The sequence below is a fragment of the Myodes glareolus genome, chromosome 14 (genome assembly GCF_982192425.1).
Source record: "Myodes glareolus chromosome 14, mMyoGla1.1, whole genome shotgun sequence".
Lineage (NCBI taxonomy): Eukaryota > Metazoa > Chordata > Mammalia > Rodentia > Cricetidae > Myodes > Myodes glareolus.
The window spans coordinates 28,459,932-28,482,462 of record NC_142039.1 but is presented as its reverse complement, the minus strand read 5'-3'; the positions used below and the strand labels follow the sequence as shown (position 1 = coordinate 28,482,462).

Sequence of the window (22,531 nt, the reverse complement as noted above, 5' to 3'; positions counted from 1 at the left end):
AGTTTCAGGATAGGTTCCAAAGTTACAGAGAAACCCTGTCTCGAAAAACAACAAAACAAAACAAAACAAAATCCCCCTGGAAACTCTTCTTCCATTTTTCCTCTTCCTTCTCTTCTGCTCCTTCCTCCTTCTTCCCCATCCTCCATCCTCCATCCTGATTCCTCCAGATCATGCCTCTACAAAGCCATCATGGTAGGATTGTGCCTGGTACTTGTAAGTAACTAGTTCCTAGTTGTTGAGCGATACGGTCAGCATCTCCCAACTTCTACCTAAGAGTGAGTGAGGAAATAAACACCTGAATTATGTGAATAAACGTGTTGATATTTGTATGAATCAGATGTAGTGGCAATGGAAATACTTTCCTTGGATCAGTGACAACAGGACAAAAGATCCTGTTCTTTTTATTTTTATTTTTCTTGAGACTGAGTCTCACTATACAGCCCATGCTGTCCTTAAACTTGTGGTCCTTCAGCTTCAATCTCTAAATGATAGAATTACAGATGTGTACTATTAAGTTTTACTTTTAAAAGTGTATTTTTATTTATGTGTGTGAGTGTCTATGTGCACCCTTTTGAAGGTGTTGGGGGAGGCCTGGAGTTGGATCCTTGGAGGTGGGGTTGTGAGTTGGGTGCTGGGAGCCAACTCTGGTCCTCTGGAAACAAGTGCTTTTAACCTTGGGGCCTTGTCTCCATCTGTCCAAATACTCCCCCTCCCAAATAGACAAAACAAGCAAACCTGTTTAGTTTAGCAGACTCTCTGGTCTAAATAGAAATGGCAGAAGAAAATGTGGGACACAGCCACACAAGCACCTATCCTCACAAACTCGGCTAACCTAAAAGAAAACAAGGAAGTACAAAGATCTTGCCAACAGAGAAAATTCTCTTTCCTTCTGGAGGATGTTTCCACATCCTAGTCCACATCTTCTTCCTCCTGTGGCCATTTGGGCTATTAGGGTAGCAGTTTTCCTCACTCTTCCCCTGTGCCTTGGTTTTTATTTTCCATGCCCCTGACGCTTCTTTGGAGACAGAGTTAAACCATGAAGCCCTGGCTGACCTGGAACTCAATGCGTAGACTTCCAAAGCACAAAAAGATGAACCAGGCAGAAGAATTGATGACTGTGCTCTCTGTTCCCATATTGGACAAGAAGCTTGGACAAGTACTTCCCTTCACAGTGTAAGTTTTGGATGCAATCTTTGCCAGATGAGGGGGAGTGCTTGCAGTTATCCTGTTCATTGTATAGATGACGCCTAAGTGGAGGGAGTCAAAAGGATTGCCTGGGGCCCTCTTGGGGCATTGGGAGGACTCAAACCAACTTCTGAAGCTGCCTAGTTCTAGGTCTAGGTCTAAGTAGAGGCTGTGAGGAGCCAGCGGCCTGCGTACCTCCAATACTTACAAACAACAAAAAAGTACATGGGATTTACCAAAACATCTATGGAAGTTTGTCAGTTGCTAACATCTTGTGCCCAATATAATATAAAATGATGCTACAAATTAATATCTAAGTGAAAGAATTTGCTCTCACAATATTTGAGTTATCTTCAAAATACTATTTATCACTAATCTCATAAACTTCTCTTGAATTAGAGGGGATCAGAACTCCATATAAAACTCATAAACACCAAAGTAGGACCATGAATGACTCCAGAGTGCTAAAAGCAGATAGAATTGGGCAAAATTTAGCCTATAGTTGATGAAGGTTTTAATGTGATTAAACTTCTAAGTTGTCAGGAAACACAATGTCTAAAACAGCTTTTAGATATGTTTGCTATTATTTTTTGCTGTTTCAGGACAATAGTACCAGGAAGAAAGAGGAGTAATGCCCCCGTTTTTATTAGAAATGCAGCAGTATTCATCACATGAAACTGAAAAAGCGGTCTTCAACTCACGGTTCTCACGATCAATTCTCTGGCCTGTCTCTGGCCTCAGGTTTCTTGATAGTTGCTACAACCTCGCTTTATATTATAAAAATAACTATTGTTCTATTTTCAGTGTGGGTTAAGAAAGGTCAAGATTAAAACCTGCATCTAGGGCTGGTGAGATGGCTCAGTAGATGAAGAGACCCGCTGCCACGCCTGTGACCAGAGTTCAGTCCCAGTGACCCAGCTAGACGGGGAGGAATGACTCCTCTGGATCGGCCTCTGACTTCCACAAGTATGCTTCCTCATACACAAGTAAATAAGTATAAATCCACACCTGTTAAATATGCTATTATCAGAAAAAAGAGTCTGACTATTGAACTGGTTATTTTTCTTTTGCTGTAATAGAATATACTCACAAAAAGCATCTTAGAGAAGAAAGAATTTATTTTGTTTTACTGTTCCAGAGGGACAGGGTCCATCATGGCGGGGAAGACATGTCAATAGTAAGAAAAGGCATGGAGGCAGAAGCAGGAAGCTGGTGTTCAAATTACACTCGGGGAGCAGAAAGGGGCAGGGAGGAGAAAAGAGGGAAGAGAGAACCAAATGCGAGCCATAGACCCTCAAAGCCCGTACCAGTGACATACTTCCAGCAGCAAGGTTCCACAACCTTCCCAAACAGTGTCATCAAATGGGACCTCTGGTTCAAATAACGAGACGATGGGGGACATTTCTCATTCAAACCAGCACAGCTATGTTATCTGTTACCCTTCGTCCCATTGCAAATATTATTATTTGATGGGAGAAAAAGTTAGCTGTGATGTTGAAAGCTTCAAGGAGCTTATATCTTCAGTTTGGTAGGACAAGCTGCTAAAGTCACTTTCTATTTTACGGCACCTTTTCCCCTAAAAGCATGAGTATTCAAAGCATAGATTTTTATTAGTTATTACCTCACTTTATTTTATTTTCACTTTATTGAATTCACAAGAAGGCTCATTGACAGACTTCTTTAGGGTGGCCCTTTCAGGTAATGATACAACCCCTCCCCCCGGCCCCTACATGGCAGCCCCCAATGATTGAAGGTTTGGGCCATCCTTAGCACACTCAGGGGTTTCTGGTCCTGAAGTTGGCTGCAGTTTAGCTTGCCTTATGCAGAGTATTTTAAGTCTGTCTTTGAGACATTACTATGCACTCTGTGCCCGTGGCAACGAGGGTATCCTTTTCAGCTTGGCTGATTCTTTTTGACCCAGAACTGATTCAGTCATATCCAAATTGCAGGGCTTCATTCTCCTAATGCATGCGCGTCACCTCTTAAGGCGACTCTGCAAACTGACCTTGAGGGAAGTTAATTTGCTTGTTTGAGTGTTATTATTATTATTATCTTTATGCCACACCTCATCCTCCCCTCTCTTGAATTTTTTTCTCCCAGAAATCAGGATGATTTCTTTTTAAAATTTGCATGATTCATTTTCAAAGGTCCATCAAAGGCAATGAAGTTACTGCGTAGGGGTTTGATCAGGTGGCACATCAAGGTTTAGCCTAATTTGCATCTCGATGGTAATGAAAACCATATTTTAAGTAAGTTAAGACTGACGGGTTCAGTCAGACCACACTACTCGCAGTGGGGGCAGATGCCACATGGGCTCGGGGAGATGGCAAAGTGTCTCAAGGGCTGTGCTATTATCCCATCAGGTGGTCTTGGATTTCTCTAATTGTCCTTTTCGAGCCACAGATTTCACACTTAACATTTAAAAATTCTTTGTGTGTGCATGTGTGTTTGGTTGCATTCACATGAGTATGCGTGTGTGGAGGCCAGAGGCTGACTTGTGGGCACCCTCCTCTCTCATTCTCCATGTTTATTATTACAAGTTTATCACCACACACAGGTACTGCACACTCCATACATGTGGAGGTAGGATGACAACAAACAGAGTCGAGTCTCTCCTGTTATGTCACTGAGTTCCTCTTATTCCTACTGCTGCATTATCTATATAACTTTTTATTCAGCTTTGGTTTGGGGAATCAGACTCTGGTTGTCAAGCTTGTGCGGCAAATGCTGTAAACCACTGAGCCATCCTGTGTCTCTCCACATTATGCTTTGAGATGGGTACTTTTTAGAGAACCCGAAGGTGACCATTTTGGCAAGACTGACTTGCCTGTGAGCTCCAGGTATCTTCCTGTCTCTGCCCTTCCCCGTGCTGGCTTTGCAGGTATGCTGGCTTCTATGCTGGTGCTGGGCACCTGATTTAGGTCCCTTTGCTTGTTCAGTGCGTACTTTGCCAGCTGAGCCATCTCTACTGCCACAATAAAGAAAAGTTACCATTTTATTTATGTTGCCATGCTACCAGATGAGCATGTCATTTATAAAGAGCACAGACAGGAGACTAGATGCCCAAGAAGGGATGTACTGGTCCCCAGAGGATGGACAAAGGCCACTCCCTTGACAGTGGGTTGGTAGGGAGGTTGTATTGTAGTTTCCATTTCTTAGCGTTTGTTAATTTTAAGTCACTGTTTAAAAGACTTCTTCTATATGTGCATTTCCGTGTGTGGGTATGTGCACATGAGTGCAGGTGCCCACAGGGATCTGAAGAGGGCATTGGATCCCCTGAACTGGAGTTACAGGTGATTGAAAGCCTCTGGGAACCAAACTCAGGTCTTACGCAAGAGCAGCAAGCATACGAACTGATGAATCATCTGTCCTGCCCCTAAATCATGTTTTTTTAAACTCTTAGGTAAATGCAGAAGAATGAGGACAACCCAAGGAGTTCAGAGCACAGAAAAAGAGAGAATGTAAACCCGTTATAAGAAATTACAAGTCCCTTAAACTTAACCAACACTAAATCTAAGAACTATGCCAGAATTTGGGGACATCTAATATGGAGACATTCACATATGCTTCCAAACCAGCCCTTTCGCGACGGGGTCTGGAGCTAGTTTGGTTACTCAGTTACGGCGAGTCCTCGTCACTTTAAGGAAAGACAGGATAAAGAAAACAAACAAACAAACAAAAAAATGAAAACAAGAAAGAGAAAGAACTTGGTCCCCAAGTAACATTTTCTCCAAATTGCTGAAATTATTGACCATTTAAAAAAATAAATATAATTTTCTAGCCCTCAAGGCGAACCTTTCACCTCCGAGCTTGGCGATCGATGGGTCTGCGGTGCTGCGCAGTCACTGTGAGAGCAGCGGGCAGCTAAGAGTTTCCGACACACTCCAGCGCCTTGCCCCGCTGCTCCCACACCGCTCCTCCCGCGGTTAGATGTTGCTGCCTCTTTAACTAGCCTCGTTTCGCATTATTAGTTTTTATGCAGTTGAAAAAAAAATAGCCATCTAAGAAGCTGTATTGCACTGCCGCAGGATAAAGTCTGACATATTAGAAGAATTTAAAGTTTAAGCCAGATCTGAATCTAAATCCTTGTTCCTTTTGGTTAAATAGAGCGCCTTCAGGAATATATTGAATTTTTATGAGTCTCTTTTAGTGTTAATTAATGTGTATTCATGGCTATGAAGGTTGCGCATGTGTGCACATGCATGTGGAGGCCAGAGGTCAACATCCAGTATAGTTCTTTAGGATCATCATCCACCTCTTGAGACAGGGTTTCTCAGGGGACTCAGCCTCCAAGGAGACTAGATTGTCTGGACATACAGCCACAGAGCTGAGCCTTTTAATGTGTATTCTAGAGCTAGGGCTCAGGTCCTCATGCCTGCAAGGCAAGCATTTTAGACTGAGATAGCTCCCTAACCTTCCTTTGACATTTGGAAACTGGAGAGACTAGTATTTGGTTTTGGTTGGTATGAAGATTGAATGAGATGACTCATGTCATAAAGTCAACACCGAGAGACAGGCCTGTTTCACAAGTGTTGTCTCATTTCTCTAAATGATTTTGTCACTCACTGTATACTTCTGAACTTTGTAATAGTTGTACCGCTCAGAACACACCACTCTTCTTGCCTCCTTTCTGTCCCCAAGAGTATTACCCAGAGGCTGTTCATTTCTCAAGAGCTGTTATGGTTAGAGTTATGGATTCTGCACCCTAGATCGAACCCAAAGGCAGCCTTGATAGCTCAGACCTTCCAGGTGAATTAAAACCCCTCCCATTATGTAGATCATGGACCCCATCACACAATCTGTATTGAGGGTCTATGAACAAAGTAGGGGTACAGGGATGATGTAATAAACAGAAGTAAGCAAGCACATAGAGGGTAGGTTCCCCACTGTCTGTGGATATGAACCCAGCCTTATTAATATCAGCTCAACTCCTTGGCCAAGAGCTCAATGCTCTTTATAGTGAAATAAGACAAAGTCTTTTTTTTTTTCCCAAGACAGGGTTTCTCTGTAGCTTTGGATCCTATTCTGGAACTAGTTCTTGTAGACCAGGCTGGCCTCAAACTCAAAGAGAGCTGCCTACTTCTGCCTACCGAGTGCTGGGGTTAAAGGCGTGCACCACCGCTGCCCGGCTAAGACAAAGTCTTAATACAAACAGTTGTTAAACATTCCTGAGCAGTGCCACTTCCTGTGAGGTAGCCTTGTTGGGACTGGCCAACATTTGAATACAAGGTCTCCCCAGGATGTAGCAATGATCAATAACTCCTGTGCCTTTGAACACAGGATGATGCTAGTCTCTCCGTGTATCTCAGGCTGGTCTGTAATTGGTTATGTATCAAGGCTGTCCTTGATCCCATGGTCCTCCCCCAGCTTCCTAAATATTCAAATTACAGGCCTGTGTCAATAGACTCAGCTTCAGGAGCGAGGGTTGAGTCCACTGTCCCAGTGCCATGAACTCTCCTCACTGCTAAAAGAAAGAGGAGTTTTAGTTAAGGACCCAGGAGCTTAGAGAGCATCTAAAGTGCCTGGGGTTTTAATGTGTGAAGGACCGAGTTGTGACACACAGAAGAGAACCCCTTTTCCATCTTCTCTGTTTTAGGTTTTCTTACGTCTATAATCTTATTTAACATAACATTTAAGTGGTCAGTATTGTAGAATAAATAAATAAAAGACTTCCTGGCAGCATCTCCTCTTAAGAATTCCCTCAACATAGTTCTGCACTTGGCATGGAGTATTTCATGTTACCCCCACAACAGCTCACATGAGGCCCCTTGTCACACCCGATGCTATAATGTGGAACAATTTAAAAACTCTGGGAGTACGTCATAGGCCCAACTGCAACATATAGATATGCAGACATTCACAGAGTACACACAGAGATATACACACAGACAGTCAGACAGACAGACAGACAAATGCATACATATACACAGGCACACACACACAAATGCATACATATACACAGACACACACACACAGAATACATCAACAACTGCTTTGTCTTACTGTTTTTTTTTTCCTGAGTCTCGAACTGTATCACTTTTTTCATTGCTGTGACCAAGTCACTTGACAGAAATAACATAAGAGAAAAAGAGCTTACACTGGCTTACAGTTTGAGGAGATACAGTGCATCACAGAGGAGCCTATGGAAGCTGGTTGTATTGGACAAATTGTCAGGAGGCATTGCAGAAAGGAAGTGAGGCTATAAAACTGGAGACTCGCACCCAGAATACTTCCTCTTGTATGGCTCCACCTCCTAAAAGTGCACAGCCTTTCCAAACAGTGCCACTGGCTGGGGACTAAGTCTGAAAACCCAACAGCCTGTGGAAGGCATTTCACATTCACATCACAGCACAAGCTAAAAGCAAACCAGCCAAGCCGGCAAATGCTTGCCTCCAGCTCCTGGAGCAGAGCCTGGGCCTGTTGCACAGGGGACTCCACTGTTTCTCAGTGTGTCTCCCTGATTTTACCACGAGTAGTTCCTCCAGACAGCTCTCCTGATGCACAAGGGGAAGCCACTTAAAGACCGAGAGTTTTTCCACCAAGTTCTCACCCCAGGGCTAACAGGACAGGAATAAAACTCACACGCTTCTTCCTTCTGCTCAGGTTGTCTCTCAGAAGCCTGGAAGCTTCCAGTTACTACAGAAGTCCAGTGGTCCCAGCGGATAAACACCACCTTTACAGAGCCTTGGAGACTTCTCCCTGGCCCCTTCCTATGGCACACAAAATTTCACACCTTTCAGTGTTCCCATGGCTGTGTGACCTGTAACCTGTGCATCTATCTGTTGCTAGGCGGGGTAACATGTCTGTCTTCCTAACAGCCCCTAGGCTCCGCCGGAAGTAGCAAGTGTACTTTGTTCTTCCTGCCAGGCCCTGCAACAGAAAGTGTCCTAGGTTTTGCAGCACACTCAGGTGACCTGGGGGCTGACTGATCCTTCCAGTTTTTTTTTTAGTTTGTGGTGTGTGTATGTACGTGTGTGTGTGCATGCATGTGCACATATGTGTACGTGTGTGTGTGTGTGTGTGTGTGTGTTACAGTGACAGGATGAACAGTGAGATGTCAGAGAACAACCCTGAGTGTGTCAGTCTTGCCTTTCACCTTATTTGAGACAAGGTCTGTTGTTTGCCACTGCATAAATACGTCAGGCTAATTGACCAGTGAGCTTCTGGGCATTCTGCTGACTCCAGCTCCCGTCACCCCAAAAGTGTGCTGGAATTACAGATGGGCACTACCATGTTCATTTTTTTTTTACATGGATTCTGGGCATCTGAACTTAGGTTCTCACATACCAGGGGCAACTAAAGTGCTGGCGACTTCTTGAGCCTCATTACATTAGCAGGGTCTTTGTGTGAGCTACTTTAACCCCTGTGGTGAAAACAAGATACTGGCATGTGATGTGCTAGGTCCCACATGAACTCACGCTAAAATGTTGCCTATTATCAGGTATGCTGTGATCATACACACACACACACACACACACACACACACACAAACACACAGGCACACACACGTCCATATTAAGTTTCTCCATTGTTGTCAATTTACTCATTAAGTCTAAAATTGTCATTGCCAACATGAATGCAATCAGATAAGGGTTGCAACCATGGGGCCTATGTTCAGCAGCCTGAAGACAAGGAAGATGAAGTTGCAGGTCTCTGTCTTGAGACTGCTCTCTTACCACTAAGGAGAGGCTTGTTTTGCCGGTAGGAGGCAGGCAGCTGGCCGATGCCTTCCATCCTGTGGCTCATGACCCGTGCAAGGTGACCTGTGTGGTGCAGGCTTCCCACAATGACGCTGTGGAGGTACACAGGCTCGATGAAGTGGCAGAGGAGAGCACCCTGCAGTCCCAGCACGTTCCAGCTAGAAGGAAAAGCAAGGGTGAAGTCAGTGGGATTCCTGTGTCTGCTGGGGATGCAGAGCTGGCAGCTCATGGGCCATTCAGGGAGCTGGGCCTGTGAGTGATGTTGGTGTCTCCCTGTCCTTCAGCTGCCCGCTCCTTTCCATGTCCCCTTTTCCAGCCTGGGGAACGATGGCCTGGGAACTCCTCAGAGGCAAGGACCTAGTCCTGACTCTGTTAGTGTCTCTGCATGTTCAGTAAACTCAACTTCCTTTTTCACGAGTTGTTAGAGAGACAGGAAGTGCCATTCTCTCAGTGACTTCAAATTAGATTGTTTAAAAGAAGATGCTTGGTTCCCAAAGTGAATCGGAAGTTTTTTTTTCTTACATACTATATGGAAAAGGTTCCGAAACTGAATTTGCTGATTTCCATTTGGGGAAAAGCTTTGACTTCCATTCCCTTTGTCCTTTGTAGGAATGACCTACCGTGCTGAAATTAAAGGACATTAGTAAATGACCTTGTTTTGGTCTGGGGATGGTTTTTTAAATTATTTATTTATTTTAAATAACCCAGATCTCAGAGATGACTGACAATGGCCCTTTCTTTGAAATAAGTACAGCTCTGGGTGACTGTTCTTACTTCTTCAAGCAGAGATGCCAGAATACTGTGAGACTCATTTCTTTTTTATCCCCCGACCTACCCTAACTTCCAGGGTAGAAAGTTCTGTGTATCTACTACTTAAAGCAGTGCTTGGTGGTTTCCACTCTAATGTGTTTCAAATGAACCCCTGTTGGAGGCAGGCGTTCTGTAGCTAATTTCTTACATCATTGTTCTTTTTCATTAATTAACATTTTTCCACTGTTGGAGCCATTATTGTGGGACCTCCATGCTGTACATCTCTTCTGATGATTAATAAGGAGTCATTATATCTCTCTTCCCGAAGCAGTCAATTAACACAGAATTCTTTCCATTAATTACCGAATGTGTCTCTACCTGGAGAGCAATCTGCTCCAAGAACCAGTGACACCAATTGCTTTCAAAAGTTCTCTTTAAATTTTATCCCGAAAACACAAGCAATTTAGCTGGCGATATTAATCTGCCTCGGAAGCATCATGGTGAATGAGAAACATCTTTTAATCTCATGCAAGAAAAGGCAGCCATCTGGCTGGCAAGGATTTCAGGGAACCACTCTCCCAGCCTCCCTCCGTAAATGCAGGTCATTAAAGTAATGTGTTCATCTACATAAAACTCAAATGGAATATAAAAGGTAATATTTATATACAAACAATTTAGTCCCACGATTTAAACAGTCGTTGGTTTTATGAAACATTTACTTTAGACTATCAGATTTGCATAACTTCATTTAAAAATATTGTGGTCATTTTCGAGAAGTCACACTAGTCCTCTCAGCAAAGAAAGGGCCGTCCTCGGATACGTGCGCTTTATGCCAGTGTAAATATCAGAATGGACGGAGACAAAGGGCATGTCTGGAAGAAGGACATGCCCTCATTCCTCATGTCTTTTGGCTGTAATGGTTCTGCTTCATTCTGAATTTTCAGTACAAAATGACACGCCCGCTGGGGTTCCTCCGATGCTCTCACTTTTCACTGACGAGTTACAGATTGTCTACAAAGCTCCGGGGAGGAGTCCTGTGCTATCTGGATCTCTTCCTGGGAGGAGGAAGAGTGTTAGTGGTTTTGAGTTGTGTTTGAGGAATTTGGCTTATTCCCTTATGTCTTTTTTCTTTTACATTTATTTATTTATTTATATTATTGTTTTTTCCCCACAATATATTCTGATCATGTTTTCCCCCTCTCTCAACTCCTCCCAGATCCTTTCCATCTCTGTCTCCGCCAAACCTCATACTTCTCTCTCTCAAATATAAGGCCAAACCAAAGAATTTAACTCAAAACAAACAAACAAACAAACAAACAAACAAACAAGATAAAGAAGTGAGAAGCTAAGAAGAGAGATAACGAGATGGATCAATGGGTAAAGATGTCTGCTGCCAAGTCTGGGGACCTGGATTTAATCTCTAGAACCCAATGGTTGGAAGGAAAGTTGTCCTCTAGCCTCTACATGTGCAGTGTGGCATGTGTTGGACCCCTCTCCTAATTAAATAAGAAAAATGTAGTAGATTTTTTTTTTAAAGGTGAATGCCAAGAACAGTTGCACATTCTTGTAGCTTAGCTCCAGTACTTGAGAAATGCAGAGAGGAGAACTGTGAGTTGGAGACCAGCCTAGGTGAGACTCTGCTTGATACAAACAAATAGCACCCCATAAATAAACAAATAATAAATACGCATGTAAATAAATAAATACCGAGAAAGAATTAAATAGAATTGCTACCATGTAGTGTTTTGGGCATATTCTTTTTGGATTTGGAGATGGTGGGCAAGCATGCCAAGGAAAGGTTTGTAACAAAGGATGCTCAGAAAGTCTGCCAAGAGGCAACTATCTGAGCAAAGGGCTTTGGGGGACAGACGCGGAAGAGGAGCTTACAACCCCTAGACTGTCGGTAAAATTTAGAAATTTCTTATCAATTAAAAGCAGAATAATATATAAATCTCCCTTGATCACAAGGCATCTTCTTCAAATAAACTAAGCCTCAGACAATAAAATGAGAATTCCCGTGAAGGGATATAATAATTCTTGAGACCATTAAAGTATCGGCTTTGAACAAAACTTGTGGAACACTTTTGAGTGTTTTGATTCTACTGGATTGTCTAAAGACAAATAACTTCTATATCTGATTCCCCCTAATAACCTTTACAATAAAAAGAAAAATCAACCTCCTCTTTGCCTGGCTATAGGAGTTTAAACAAATTCAGCTAGCACGATCAATAAAACCAAATGTCTCCCTGAATATGAACTGGAGAATCCTCAGCATTCAGGATTGAATGGAAAAATACCTTTCCTTTTGTTCAAATAGCTGATATGCCTGTAATGTTGACAGAGACAGAAATCCTATGCCTAGCTTTCAATATAGATAATCCCTAGATAAATATATCTTTGTCTGTTTGTCAATCACAGAAATACCACAGATAAGTGGAGGAGAGATTTTAGAAAAGGTTGCCTTTCTTCAGCCAAGGGATGTCATCTCCTTGCTGAATTTGAACTGTGACCTCTACTTTAGGGAGAAAATGATGAGACTCAGTGTGCATGAGGCCCTCCCCACGGGTGTGTGCCTTGAAGTTCAGACAGAGAACATCCATTGGCAAGGTATATTTTGGACATTTTCTCTTTCTTCCTGGTATTATAGCATCTTCATGTGGTCCTGGAAAAAGATACAACCCTTTAGAATTATAAATGTGCAGTGTGAGATCCACACTTCTACTTTCTTCTGTCAGTTTGTTTTCTGAACAAAACACCACATCGATTGCAAAATTTTCCCATGATCTGTCTGAAGACTGTGAAGGTCACACTGAGGGAAGCAACTGTCACAGTCTGCGGGTGGTACTCAGGAACTATGGTGAAACCATGGTCTTCAACTTAGCCTGTATACTGGACCAACTAGAATCTTTAAAAACATTCTCTACCTTGGTTCTTGTTCTAGTATCTATTGCTGTGATAAACACCATGACCAAAAGCACCTTAGGGAAGGGAGCATTTATTTCACCTTACAACTCCAAGTAACACTGTACATCTCCGAGGGAACCCAGGGTAGGAACTCCAGGCAGGAATTAAAACTCCTGTCTGGAGATCAGAGCTGAAGCTGAAATGCAAAGAAATGCTGCTTACTGGCTCGCTCCTCATGGCTGGCTTACTTCTTTTCTTATAGCATCCAGGACCACCTGTCCAGGGATGGTACTGCCCATAGTAGGATGAACACTCTCATATTAATTGTTAATCAAGAAAATGCCCCACAAACATGCCTCTAGGCAAGTCTGATTGATGGTAATCCCTTAATTGAGATCCCTTCTTCCTAGGTGATTCTAGTTTGTTAAGTTGTCATAAACTAACCAGTACAGTCCCCAAACACAGTCTTATCTGATTGGTTGTGAGTCTAGACAACCCTGGACATCAGTATTCCAACATCATTCGATGCTGAAACTTTAGCATCTGAGTAGTTAATGAAAATTTGGAATACGAAAGGTCAGAGGAACTACAAATCCAGATTCTGGTGTTTTGGGCCATCCTGAACTACTTCCTGTGTTGAGCAACAGTCCACTCAGAGATCCTATAAGCGTGGTACCTGAGTGATACAGGCCTGGGCACTTGGATGAAGCACATACTCTCGGTCCCCATCCTAGACCTGCCAAATCAGAACCTCTGAAGTGGATTCAAGCAGCTGTGTTTTAAACAAGTCTTCCAGGTGATTCCAATGCTGCTAGAGTTTGATATCTGCCCATCCACATTGGAATATGGTCCCACTAGTGCAGTCTGCTTCCCAAGCCATTGAAAGACTACAGGAACTCCATCTTGGTGTTATACATGTTTCCACAACGTATTTCCCTGGTGTCATACCACTTCCCCTCCACCTTTATAAAGACAACTAATAATGCAAAGCCAGAGTCACTTGACTGGTCCATTCCCAGTTGACTAACCACTTTCCCCTGGTTTTTATATGTCAAGGAGAAGAATGATAACCATTTGAATCAATAACAGGACTTCTGGGAGCTCATCCCATGACTATACTCTAATATAGTACCAGGGTATATGTATCAGGACAGTCTTGTCATAAATGCAAAGCAAACTAAAGACTGGAAATAATTAAGATTCCTTTTACTATAGAACTGATTTAATAGACTGCAGTATATAAACAGAAAGAAAAGATAAGATAACTACACGGATTTCTTTATTGCTTGTGGTACATATCACTTGTCCCTGTCAAGGGCTCCTCCTGAGTACCTCACCTGCCCTCTTGGTTTTCTCTATGTACCTTCTCTCAAGTGGATACATCACATCCAACTGGCTGCCTGCATAATGCCTCTTCCATGTCATTTATTAGGACATCTAGGACTGATTTAGATCATGCCTGCTTACTCGCTTTCTTTCTATACCCATAGTATCCTTACTCATTGATCTAGATAACTACTTTTGTTTTGTAAAACTGGGCATCTCAGCCTTCTGCTGTTTCCACACCTCTGAGCAGAGTCCTGGAGACCAGCAGCCACCCGTGTGTCTGGGGATACAAGTCTGGCCATAGTGGCCACCTCAGTGGGTGATTGCAGTAGTAACGGAATTGGTATGTGCCACACTTTGTTGTTATTGCTTCTGTATTTGAGAAGTATCATCCCCTCGACCACTCTGCTTTCATCATGAGAGATTGTACAAAACTTACTTAAATGCTGTTATAAAAACCACTGTGAACTCTATGAAAGAATGTGTACGAAGGATTTTGAGATGAGTAGAGTGGTGTGATTGTTAATCTCTGTTTTTTGGGAGGTTAATGCAGGGAGATCATGAGTTCTAGGCCAATTGGGCTTTACAGGAAGTTCCAGGCTGTCTTAGGCAAAGGGACCTGGTCTCGGAAATAGGGTGAGGAAGGTTGGAAATGTAGCTCAGTGATAGGCACTTGTTTGTATGCATGAAGCCCTGAATTGAATCTCCAGTACCGCCCACCGATAAAACAGGAGATGAGAAAAATCACACATCATCTTTTGAATTCTGTGGGGTTGGTAATGTGCTACAGATGAGGGGCCTGCCAATAAATCAAGAAGGAAGGAAGTCATTTCTGTCCCCTAGGGGCCTAGGTACAGAGAAGAGGGAGCCACTGGGGAGGAAAGTGGAACAAACAGGTCTTGGCCTGGAAGGGGAGCATCCTATTCACGCACAGCGAGACTCTCAGATGGGTGCCTGATTCTCCAGAAGACGGCTATCATTTTTTTTAAAGCAATTCATTTTTTTTTTTAACAGAGAAAGTTTAATTATCTTCACTTAAGGAGACACTGTGATCAATAATCAGGTCCAGGTACTTAAAATTAGAAGCCATATCTAAAGGAACATTCGTTCCAGAAGATTTAGATCTGCATATGCTGTTCAACGTCTGCTTCATCAAGATAGAAGCTGCTCTGCTTTCCCCATTCTTTAAGCAGGCGGTGGCTTCTGCTGTCACTGTGGCTGCTCAGAGTACGAAAACCAGCTATGTACACAGGGGATGTGGATGGGATGGCCACACCGCTGTCACCCATTCCTCTGTATACTGCAGGCTGATTGATTGGTGACATGCTACTTAGCTTTCATTTTGTGGTTTTGAAGGTCAATTTTCACTGATGAGTCAAAACAACCCATTTTCTGTACATTCACTTAGCCTTTAAGAGTGTTGGTAGAGCTGGGATTTTTATCTGGCTTCATGATTTTCCAGAGTTAAGCTAAACGAGTGACTTTTCTCATGATGTTGTATTGCATTCCTAAGAATCCATAGCAAACAATTACATCCACATGGCCCCAAACAGCAGAAACATATCTCTTGCGATTCTGGGGATCAGAGATCTGAAATCAAGTAGTCAACCAGCCTGGCCATATTTCTCCTGGAGGCTCTGGGGAGGATGCATCCTTGCCTACTCTTGCTGCAACTGTTGGTGCTCTTGCATTGTGTCTGCATCAATCCCAACTCTGCCTTCTGCCATGGGTATTCTCCTCTGCCTGTCCCCACACTTCCTCTGCCTTTCTTTTACAAGGACACATGTGGTTGCATTCAGAAGCCATCTGAGGTAGGGCACATGCCTCCATTAGTCTCCCCAACTTAATTCTGCCATAGAAAGTTGGAGTCACAGATTCTGGAAGGACACACATCTTTAGAGGTGTCTGTTTGCCATCTACACCCCAGCTGATTCCATCTTGCACTTTGTTCATTTTTGAGAAGCCATTGTTTCCCCTTCATCACAGATCCTACACAGGAAGTCTGAGCTCTAGAACAATTTTTTTGGGGGGGTCGGGGGAGCACTCCTCATAGTAGTAACGACCTGGAAACACAGCAAGCAGTCAGCAAGAGGGAGTGAAGCAGCTGGTGGCATAAATGCTGGCAGTAATACGCTCTCATTAAAGTGCTTGTTATTTTAGCAAAGAGCTGTGGTTGTAGCTCTAAGGAACTACTTATAAGTCAACTGGTAACACGATGAAATCCTAACTGTAGGAAAAAAATGTCAGTTAAGAAAAAGATTGACAGGAACATAGCAGAGTTGGCTACTGTTCTCTGTGACTGTCGGCATATTAGCTGATATTGCTTATATTTTCCTAATTTTTCTTTATTTTATTTCCCTTTTCTTGACACAGAGTTTCACTGTGTAGTCCTGGTTGGCCTTGAACTCCCTAGATAGCCTAGGCTTTTCTCAAAATTATATTCTCAGCTCACCTTCTAGAGAACTGAGGCATACGTGTATGCCTTGACACTTTCTTGATTGAATCATCCTCTTGACCTGGGGGATTTTAAAAATTATCATCATCATCATTATTATTATTATTATTATTTTTACAGAGCTGGGGATAGAACCCAAAGTCTGAATATCAGGAAAGTGCTGTATCACTGAACTATAATTCTAGCCATTGATTCTATGGGAGAGGGTCTCCCTATATAGCTCAAGCTGGCCTTGATCTTGGGATCCTCTTGACTCAGCCTTCCAAGTGATGGGATTATAGGGACACTTAGGCCAGAGATTTAGTTCTGTTTTTTTTTTTTTGTGAAAGCCTGACATTCGTAAGGTGTAGTTAGTTCTACACATTTACAACCTGTGAGTTAGCCTTTATGTAAAGGATGTTTAGCATCAGGGTTTTAACTAAGACTTTTTTGTTTGAATTTCTTTTTACTTTTTATGTGTATATGTTCATATGAGTGTTTTTATGTGGGTCAATGTATGTGTGTTTGTGTTTGCGCACACATGCACACACAGATGCTGTATGTACCTACATGTGAAGAAAAGTACAACGGATAGAGGATAATGGGTAAGAGCCCCCCTCCTAACATACGAACTGACTCTTTTATAAGAGAGAACTCCACTCACTGGATGCTTCCTAGAGGAGCACAAGGTCTCATGGAAAAAAATCATGGAATGGGTCTTCAAGGGGTTTGGTTGATATTCCAATGAGGGTCTCATCCTTTAATAAGGGATTAGAACTGTCAGGATGGTCTACAGTTATAGTCACTGTTGTCTGCCTTGGAGATGAACTGTCCTTGTGCAGACCGAAGGAAGGCTGGAGTTCCAGTGAAAGCCCCGAACTCCAGACAGAAGGAAGAATGCTTTTGAACATTAGCTGACAGGTAACTAAAGGTGTTTTGTGCAGAGTTATTTTGTGGTTCGTGATAAAGCATGGCAGAAAATTCAAGCTTTCTGTATCATTTTCTTGTTGTCCTGTAAACTGATCATACCACTAACCCTGTAAAATGAAATCAATTTTTACTCATAAAATTCTGTTCCTAGAAGAATGGCTGTTATTACCTAGCAATATTGTCAGGCAGGTGCCATTGATCATAAGCAAGGAGCCCAGGTAATATTTTTGATCTGCACGTGCGGAATGATACAGCAGAGCTAATTATTTGGATCCTTGAATATATCAGGCTCCAGTTCATTTTTCTTTAATATTTCAGGGAATTTTCAAAGAGAACCACAGATTTGTCTAGTGGATGTGTTTCCTCCACCTTAATTAGAAACACCATTATTATTATTATTATTATTTTTGCTCATATTAACATGCAGAAGTTCCAAGAAATAAAGGGTGAGCAAGAAGTCATCTGGACTCATTTCTTATAGTGCTCAAGCAGAACTACATTTCTTAAGAGAGATCTACTACATGAATCTTCTACATAGATCTCTCTTAATAAATGTAAGCTCTGTGTTGGGTTCCAAGCATCATGTGGAATAAAACTGATTTTCTTGAAAAGAAAAATCATTTGGTTTAGTTGATATTTAGCACCTCTGTAAAATCTATGGGCAGCACAAATAACTTCTTGCCTTTAGCGAGAAGATTACAGTCTTCTAAAATATTAGTTTCCAAGTGTCGAGGAGATGGCTCAGTTGGCAAAAGTGCTTCTGATGCAAACACAAGGACCTGAGTTTAGACCCCAAGTTATATAAAAAGCTGGTTAGAGGGCACTAGTCTGCAGTTCTAGAGCTATGGAGGCAGCTCCCTGGGCTCACTGCCTCCCCAGTTGAGCTGAATTGGTGAGCTCTAGGATCAGTGAGAGACACCGACTTGAAAACTAAGGTGGGGAATGATTAAAGAATATTCTGGACCTTGGCCTCTACTCTTCACGTTCTCACACCCACATGTGCACTTGTCATTGAATGCCCACTTGTGCACACATATGAAGACCCAAACCCACACTAAAAACAAAACCAGATGTGGTATCGACCATGCCCCTTCAGTGTGTGCCTGTAACACCAGCACTGGGGGATAGCAGAAGCAGAAGGATCCCTGGCTAGTCAGTTTAGCTGAATCAGGGAATTCCAGGCTCGGTGATATCTCAAAAAAGAAAAAGAGAAAAAAAAAGGAAGAAAAAAGAAGGTGGAGAAGTAATTGAGGAAGACATCTGGTGCCAACTCTGATTTCCACAGTGAAGGCTGCACACGTACATCACCCTTTGCAAATACATGTGCATGTACTTGTGCACACATGCTCGCGCGCGCACACACACATACTCTATTCAGCGATGAATTCTAAGGAAGAATGAACATTCCTTAAAGAAGACAATAAATGCACAGCCAGCCTCACCTGAGTTATTTCTAGAATCTCTCTACACTTGGTGGTCTTAATATACTGGCTAGCTCCCTTCCTTCAAAAGCTGCACACTAGCTTATTCTAGTTCCATTGGTGCAAATGTTATGGCCTGGCCAGTTTTGAGCTGCCAGTCTGAGGTCACTGAGCGCAGACTTAGGAGGCACACTGGTTTGGGCAGCTCATGACTTTATACAGATGTTTGTAGTATTCCCTTATGTGGACATAGTAGCTGTAAATAATTCCAAAAGCACACATATGGTCTTATGATTCTGAAGTGACAAACTTGGAGTGTTTACTACTTTTAGTATAATTTAGCAGCAAGTGTGTGTGTTTTCATTTTTAATGATGACTGCCTTTAACATCTGACTTTCAAACTGTCTGAAAAAATTAATAATAAATTCCCGAGTCCAGATGGTTCCAACGTGATGTGATACTGGGCACAGTATATCATGTGTTGCAGGCTGTGCAGCCCAGTGTGTCCTCACAGTATTTTACAGACTATGTTTCCTGTGTTTTTGCGTGTGCAGAACCTCACTTTCCCGAGGTTTAGTAATTCATTTAGTTAGAAAGTTGCGTCTGCACTTGTGTGTGGAGGCCCTCTGCTTTGAGCAGTGTTTAAGCCCTAGGTTGAGATTTTGTTTTTGTACAGGTTAGAAAACAGATGAACACATCCGTTATCAGTCTGTCTCTTTGTGGAGCTTTCGTACAAATAATGCGCACTGCAGATGCTTATGGTCTTGAACCATTATCATAACATATGTTCCTGCTCAAAAATGGCAAATGTGCCTCTGCTCTAAAATAGCTCATGTATGAGCACTCATGTTCGCATGTTATGCTCAGGGTCTGGCTGTGGAGGAGGTACAAGGACTTCCATGCCAAAGGAAGTGATTCCTCTGCCAATTGCTCCCAGTCTGATCCAGACAGAACTGTTTAGAGCAAGTGTATTATCTCTGTCACTGTTGTGGTCATCATGACTCTGTCCTCATCATCATTACCAATAAGCACTGTTTATCAAGAGCCGTCATGTGCATCTCACTGTGACAGACACCGTGCAAATCAAGTGGCATCAATGATCCCATGAAGGTCAAGCTCAGACACAAGCAAACAGCATTAGGTACCACTTCCCTGTCATTTCAGGGCAGGAGAACAGGGTATGTGATGGCCGGAGAACAGGGTATGTGATGGCAGGAGAACAGGGTATGTGATGGCAGGAGAACAGGGTATGTGATGGCAGGAGAACAGGGTATGTGATGGCATGGAATGGAAGAGGGCAGGGCTGCAGCTTCCCAGCATTCCCTGCAGGACAGGGAAGTGATAGCACACTAGGTGTTGAGAGGAGATAGAACTGAACAGTTAGTGTGAGCTCAGAGCTCTTTGGTTGAGGAGTGTGTGTGGAGCAGTAATGAGATGGAAGGAGGAAGGAGGAGGGAGGAAAGGATGGAGGGATGGAGGGCAAGAATAGGAGAAAGGCAGGAAGATCCTGAGATAAAGGGAGAGAGACATGGAGACAGAGAAATAGAAAGACGGAGGAAGAAACAGAGAGGAGGGCTAGACAGGAAGATACAGGGATAGATAGACAAGGGACAGAGACAACAAGAAAGACAGAAGACGAGAAGAGACTGAGAGAACAAGAGAAAGTAAGGGAGGTAGAAGAGGAAGTGAAGCTCAGAAGAAGGAAACTGGGAGGTGGCCTTGAGGGGGACACAGCAAGATCTGAGGGCATCTCTAAGTCCTGGCCTCCATCATACCCCTCTGTTCTGTCCTGTCTCTTCCTACCGTCACCACATCTGGCAAAGAGGAGTTAAGTGGGTGGATGGTGTGAACCCACCTGGTGCCAGGGAATTGGTTCCTGAGCTAGTTCAGGGCGTGGTCTCTCTGTGGCCAGCTGGAGCAGAGACATTACCGTTTCCCCCAACATTTTAAGTTTTGCCTTCTTAAAAATAAAAGGCTAGAAGTGAGGTGTGGTCACACATGCACCCAGGAGGCTGAGACAGGAGGATCACTGCAAGCGATGCCTGTGTGAGCTTCACAGTGAGTTCTGGCTCAGCTTGTGCTACATGGTGTGGTCCTATTTCAAAACCACCGAGAGAAAGCTGTGGTGGTGCACACCTTTAATCCTAGCTTCCAGGACGCCAAGGCAGGTGAGTCCCTGAATTCAAGACCAGTCAGGGTTTCAGAGACTCCAGGGTTGACAAAGAAGCTCTGTCTCAAAAAAACCTAAAATCTATGCCAAGCCAAATAAGCAAACAAAAAATCCTAATTTACCACCACCACCACCACCACCACAACAACAACATTTCCAACAAAACTACAAAGAGAAACAGTCTAGAATATTTTTCTATCCAGGACATCATTTGATTATCCCTGGAGATGATGTAACATGAACTTCTGCTTATTTTTCCAAGGGGATTTTATTAAAAAGATAAAGCCTGTCTTTTGAGCATTACCATCGATAGACTTCTGACAACCAATATAAGGTGGGTTTTGTAGCCCCTGTTTAATTTAGCGTCTATTGATGTTTAAGATCCCAGAGACAAGATTTCATTTCTGTTGCATTAATTTTCTTCATTTTGCTGGAGAGCCATAGAATTAACTTAGAAAACTAACATTGTCTGAGGGTATCAGAAGAATTTTTGTTAAAGTGAAAATTGCTGCATTTTCCTCCCTTTCACTCCAAGAAGAGATGAAAATATTGTAAAGAGGAATATATTTTCTTTTCAAAGATGAGCTGTTTGAAGACTATAGGTTGTTCCCTGTAATACAGAAATCAGAGCTTTGATTTACGGTCATTTAGCCCTCTCCTTGTTCTGCCAAGCCAGGGGCAATCAAAGCCAGGGCCTAAATGGTGCTCTTTTTTCTATAGCTACTTGGTAATTTCCCATGAGAATTTGGAATCACTCTTGATAGAGGCTCATGTTTTCCTGGCCCTGTAGCCCCAGAATCTTCACAGGATAGGGTCAAGAAGGAGACCTGGGATGCTGACTTTTGGACTTTGGGGTGACACTTTGTGCTTCCATACACTGATGTCCCCATCTTGAAATGCAAGCAGAACGTAACCCTCAGCACCCCTGGCTTTGATAGAGTGAAGATGCTCAAGAGAATCCTTCAGGGTACAGAACTTAACAGAGCTTAGTTGGTTCATGTACCTTTGCTGAGCATATAAGACACCTCAAGTCTTATACAGGCACTGGGAACACAGCTTGTGCCTCCTGGGACTTTAATTTACTGGGGGATCCCTTGGGATTGTGGGGGGGCAGTTTGTCTTAGACTCTAGATCTTATTTTGGTGGCAGGGCTTTGTGTGTAAGACACTTGCTATTTTAGATGATATACTCCGCTTTCCTTGGATCCTTGGCCTTTATTTTCCCTGTAACCTTTCCATTCCCCTCTCCATTCGTCCCTTTCAAGACTAAGATTCTCATTTCTGAACTAGCTACAGCTGCAAATGCATCCATGTAGGACATTTTAGGGGCAGCAAAACTGTTGGAATTTTTGGGTGCATACTAGCTTAGAGACTACCGTAGCCTAGGATGCTCAGTTCCCTGCCCCCTTCCACTTAGGTTATAAACTATGTATCAGTATATTTATTATGGCTTCCAAAAGAGCTTCTGATTCACTCAATTTTAAAGATTTATTTGTTTGTTTGTTTACATGGTTGAGTCGTGTGTGTATGTGTTTGTGTATGTGTGTATGTGTGTGTATTTGTGTATGTATGGTTACACACGTCTGTGCTTCCGTAGAAGTCAGAAGAAAACGTAAGATCCTTTGGAGTTGGAGGTGCAGGCCTTCGCAGGACTCCTAGCTTTTTTGTGGGCACTAGAATCAGAACTTCAGTACTCACAATTTTGCAGCAAG

At 42.9% G+C, this 22,531-nt stretch overlaps 1 protein-coding gene across 1 annotated transcript in view; it reads right to left on the bottom strand.

Moving 5' to 3' along the window:
- Adarb2 (adenosine deaminase RNA specific B2 (inactive)) overlaps nucleotides 1-22,531 on the bottom strand; it is a 547,609-nt gene that overhangs the window by 18,992 nt on the left and 506,086 nt on the right. The window contains exon 8 of the mRNA XM_085699197.2: nucleotides 8,862-9,043. Within this exon, the coding sequence (XP_085555323.2) occupies nucleotides 8,862-9,043 (182 nt within the window). The remainder of the gene's footprint in view (nucleotides 1-8,861; nucleotides 9,044-22,531) is intronic.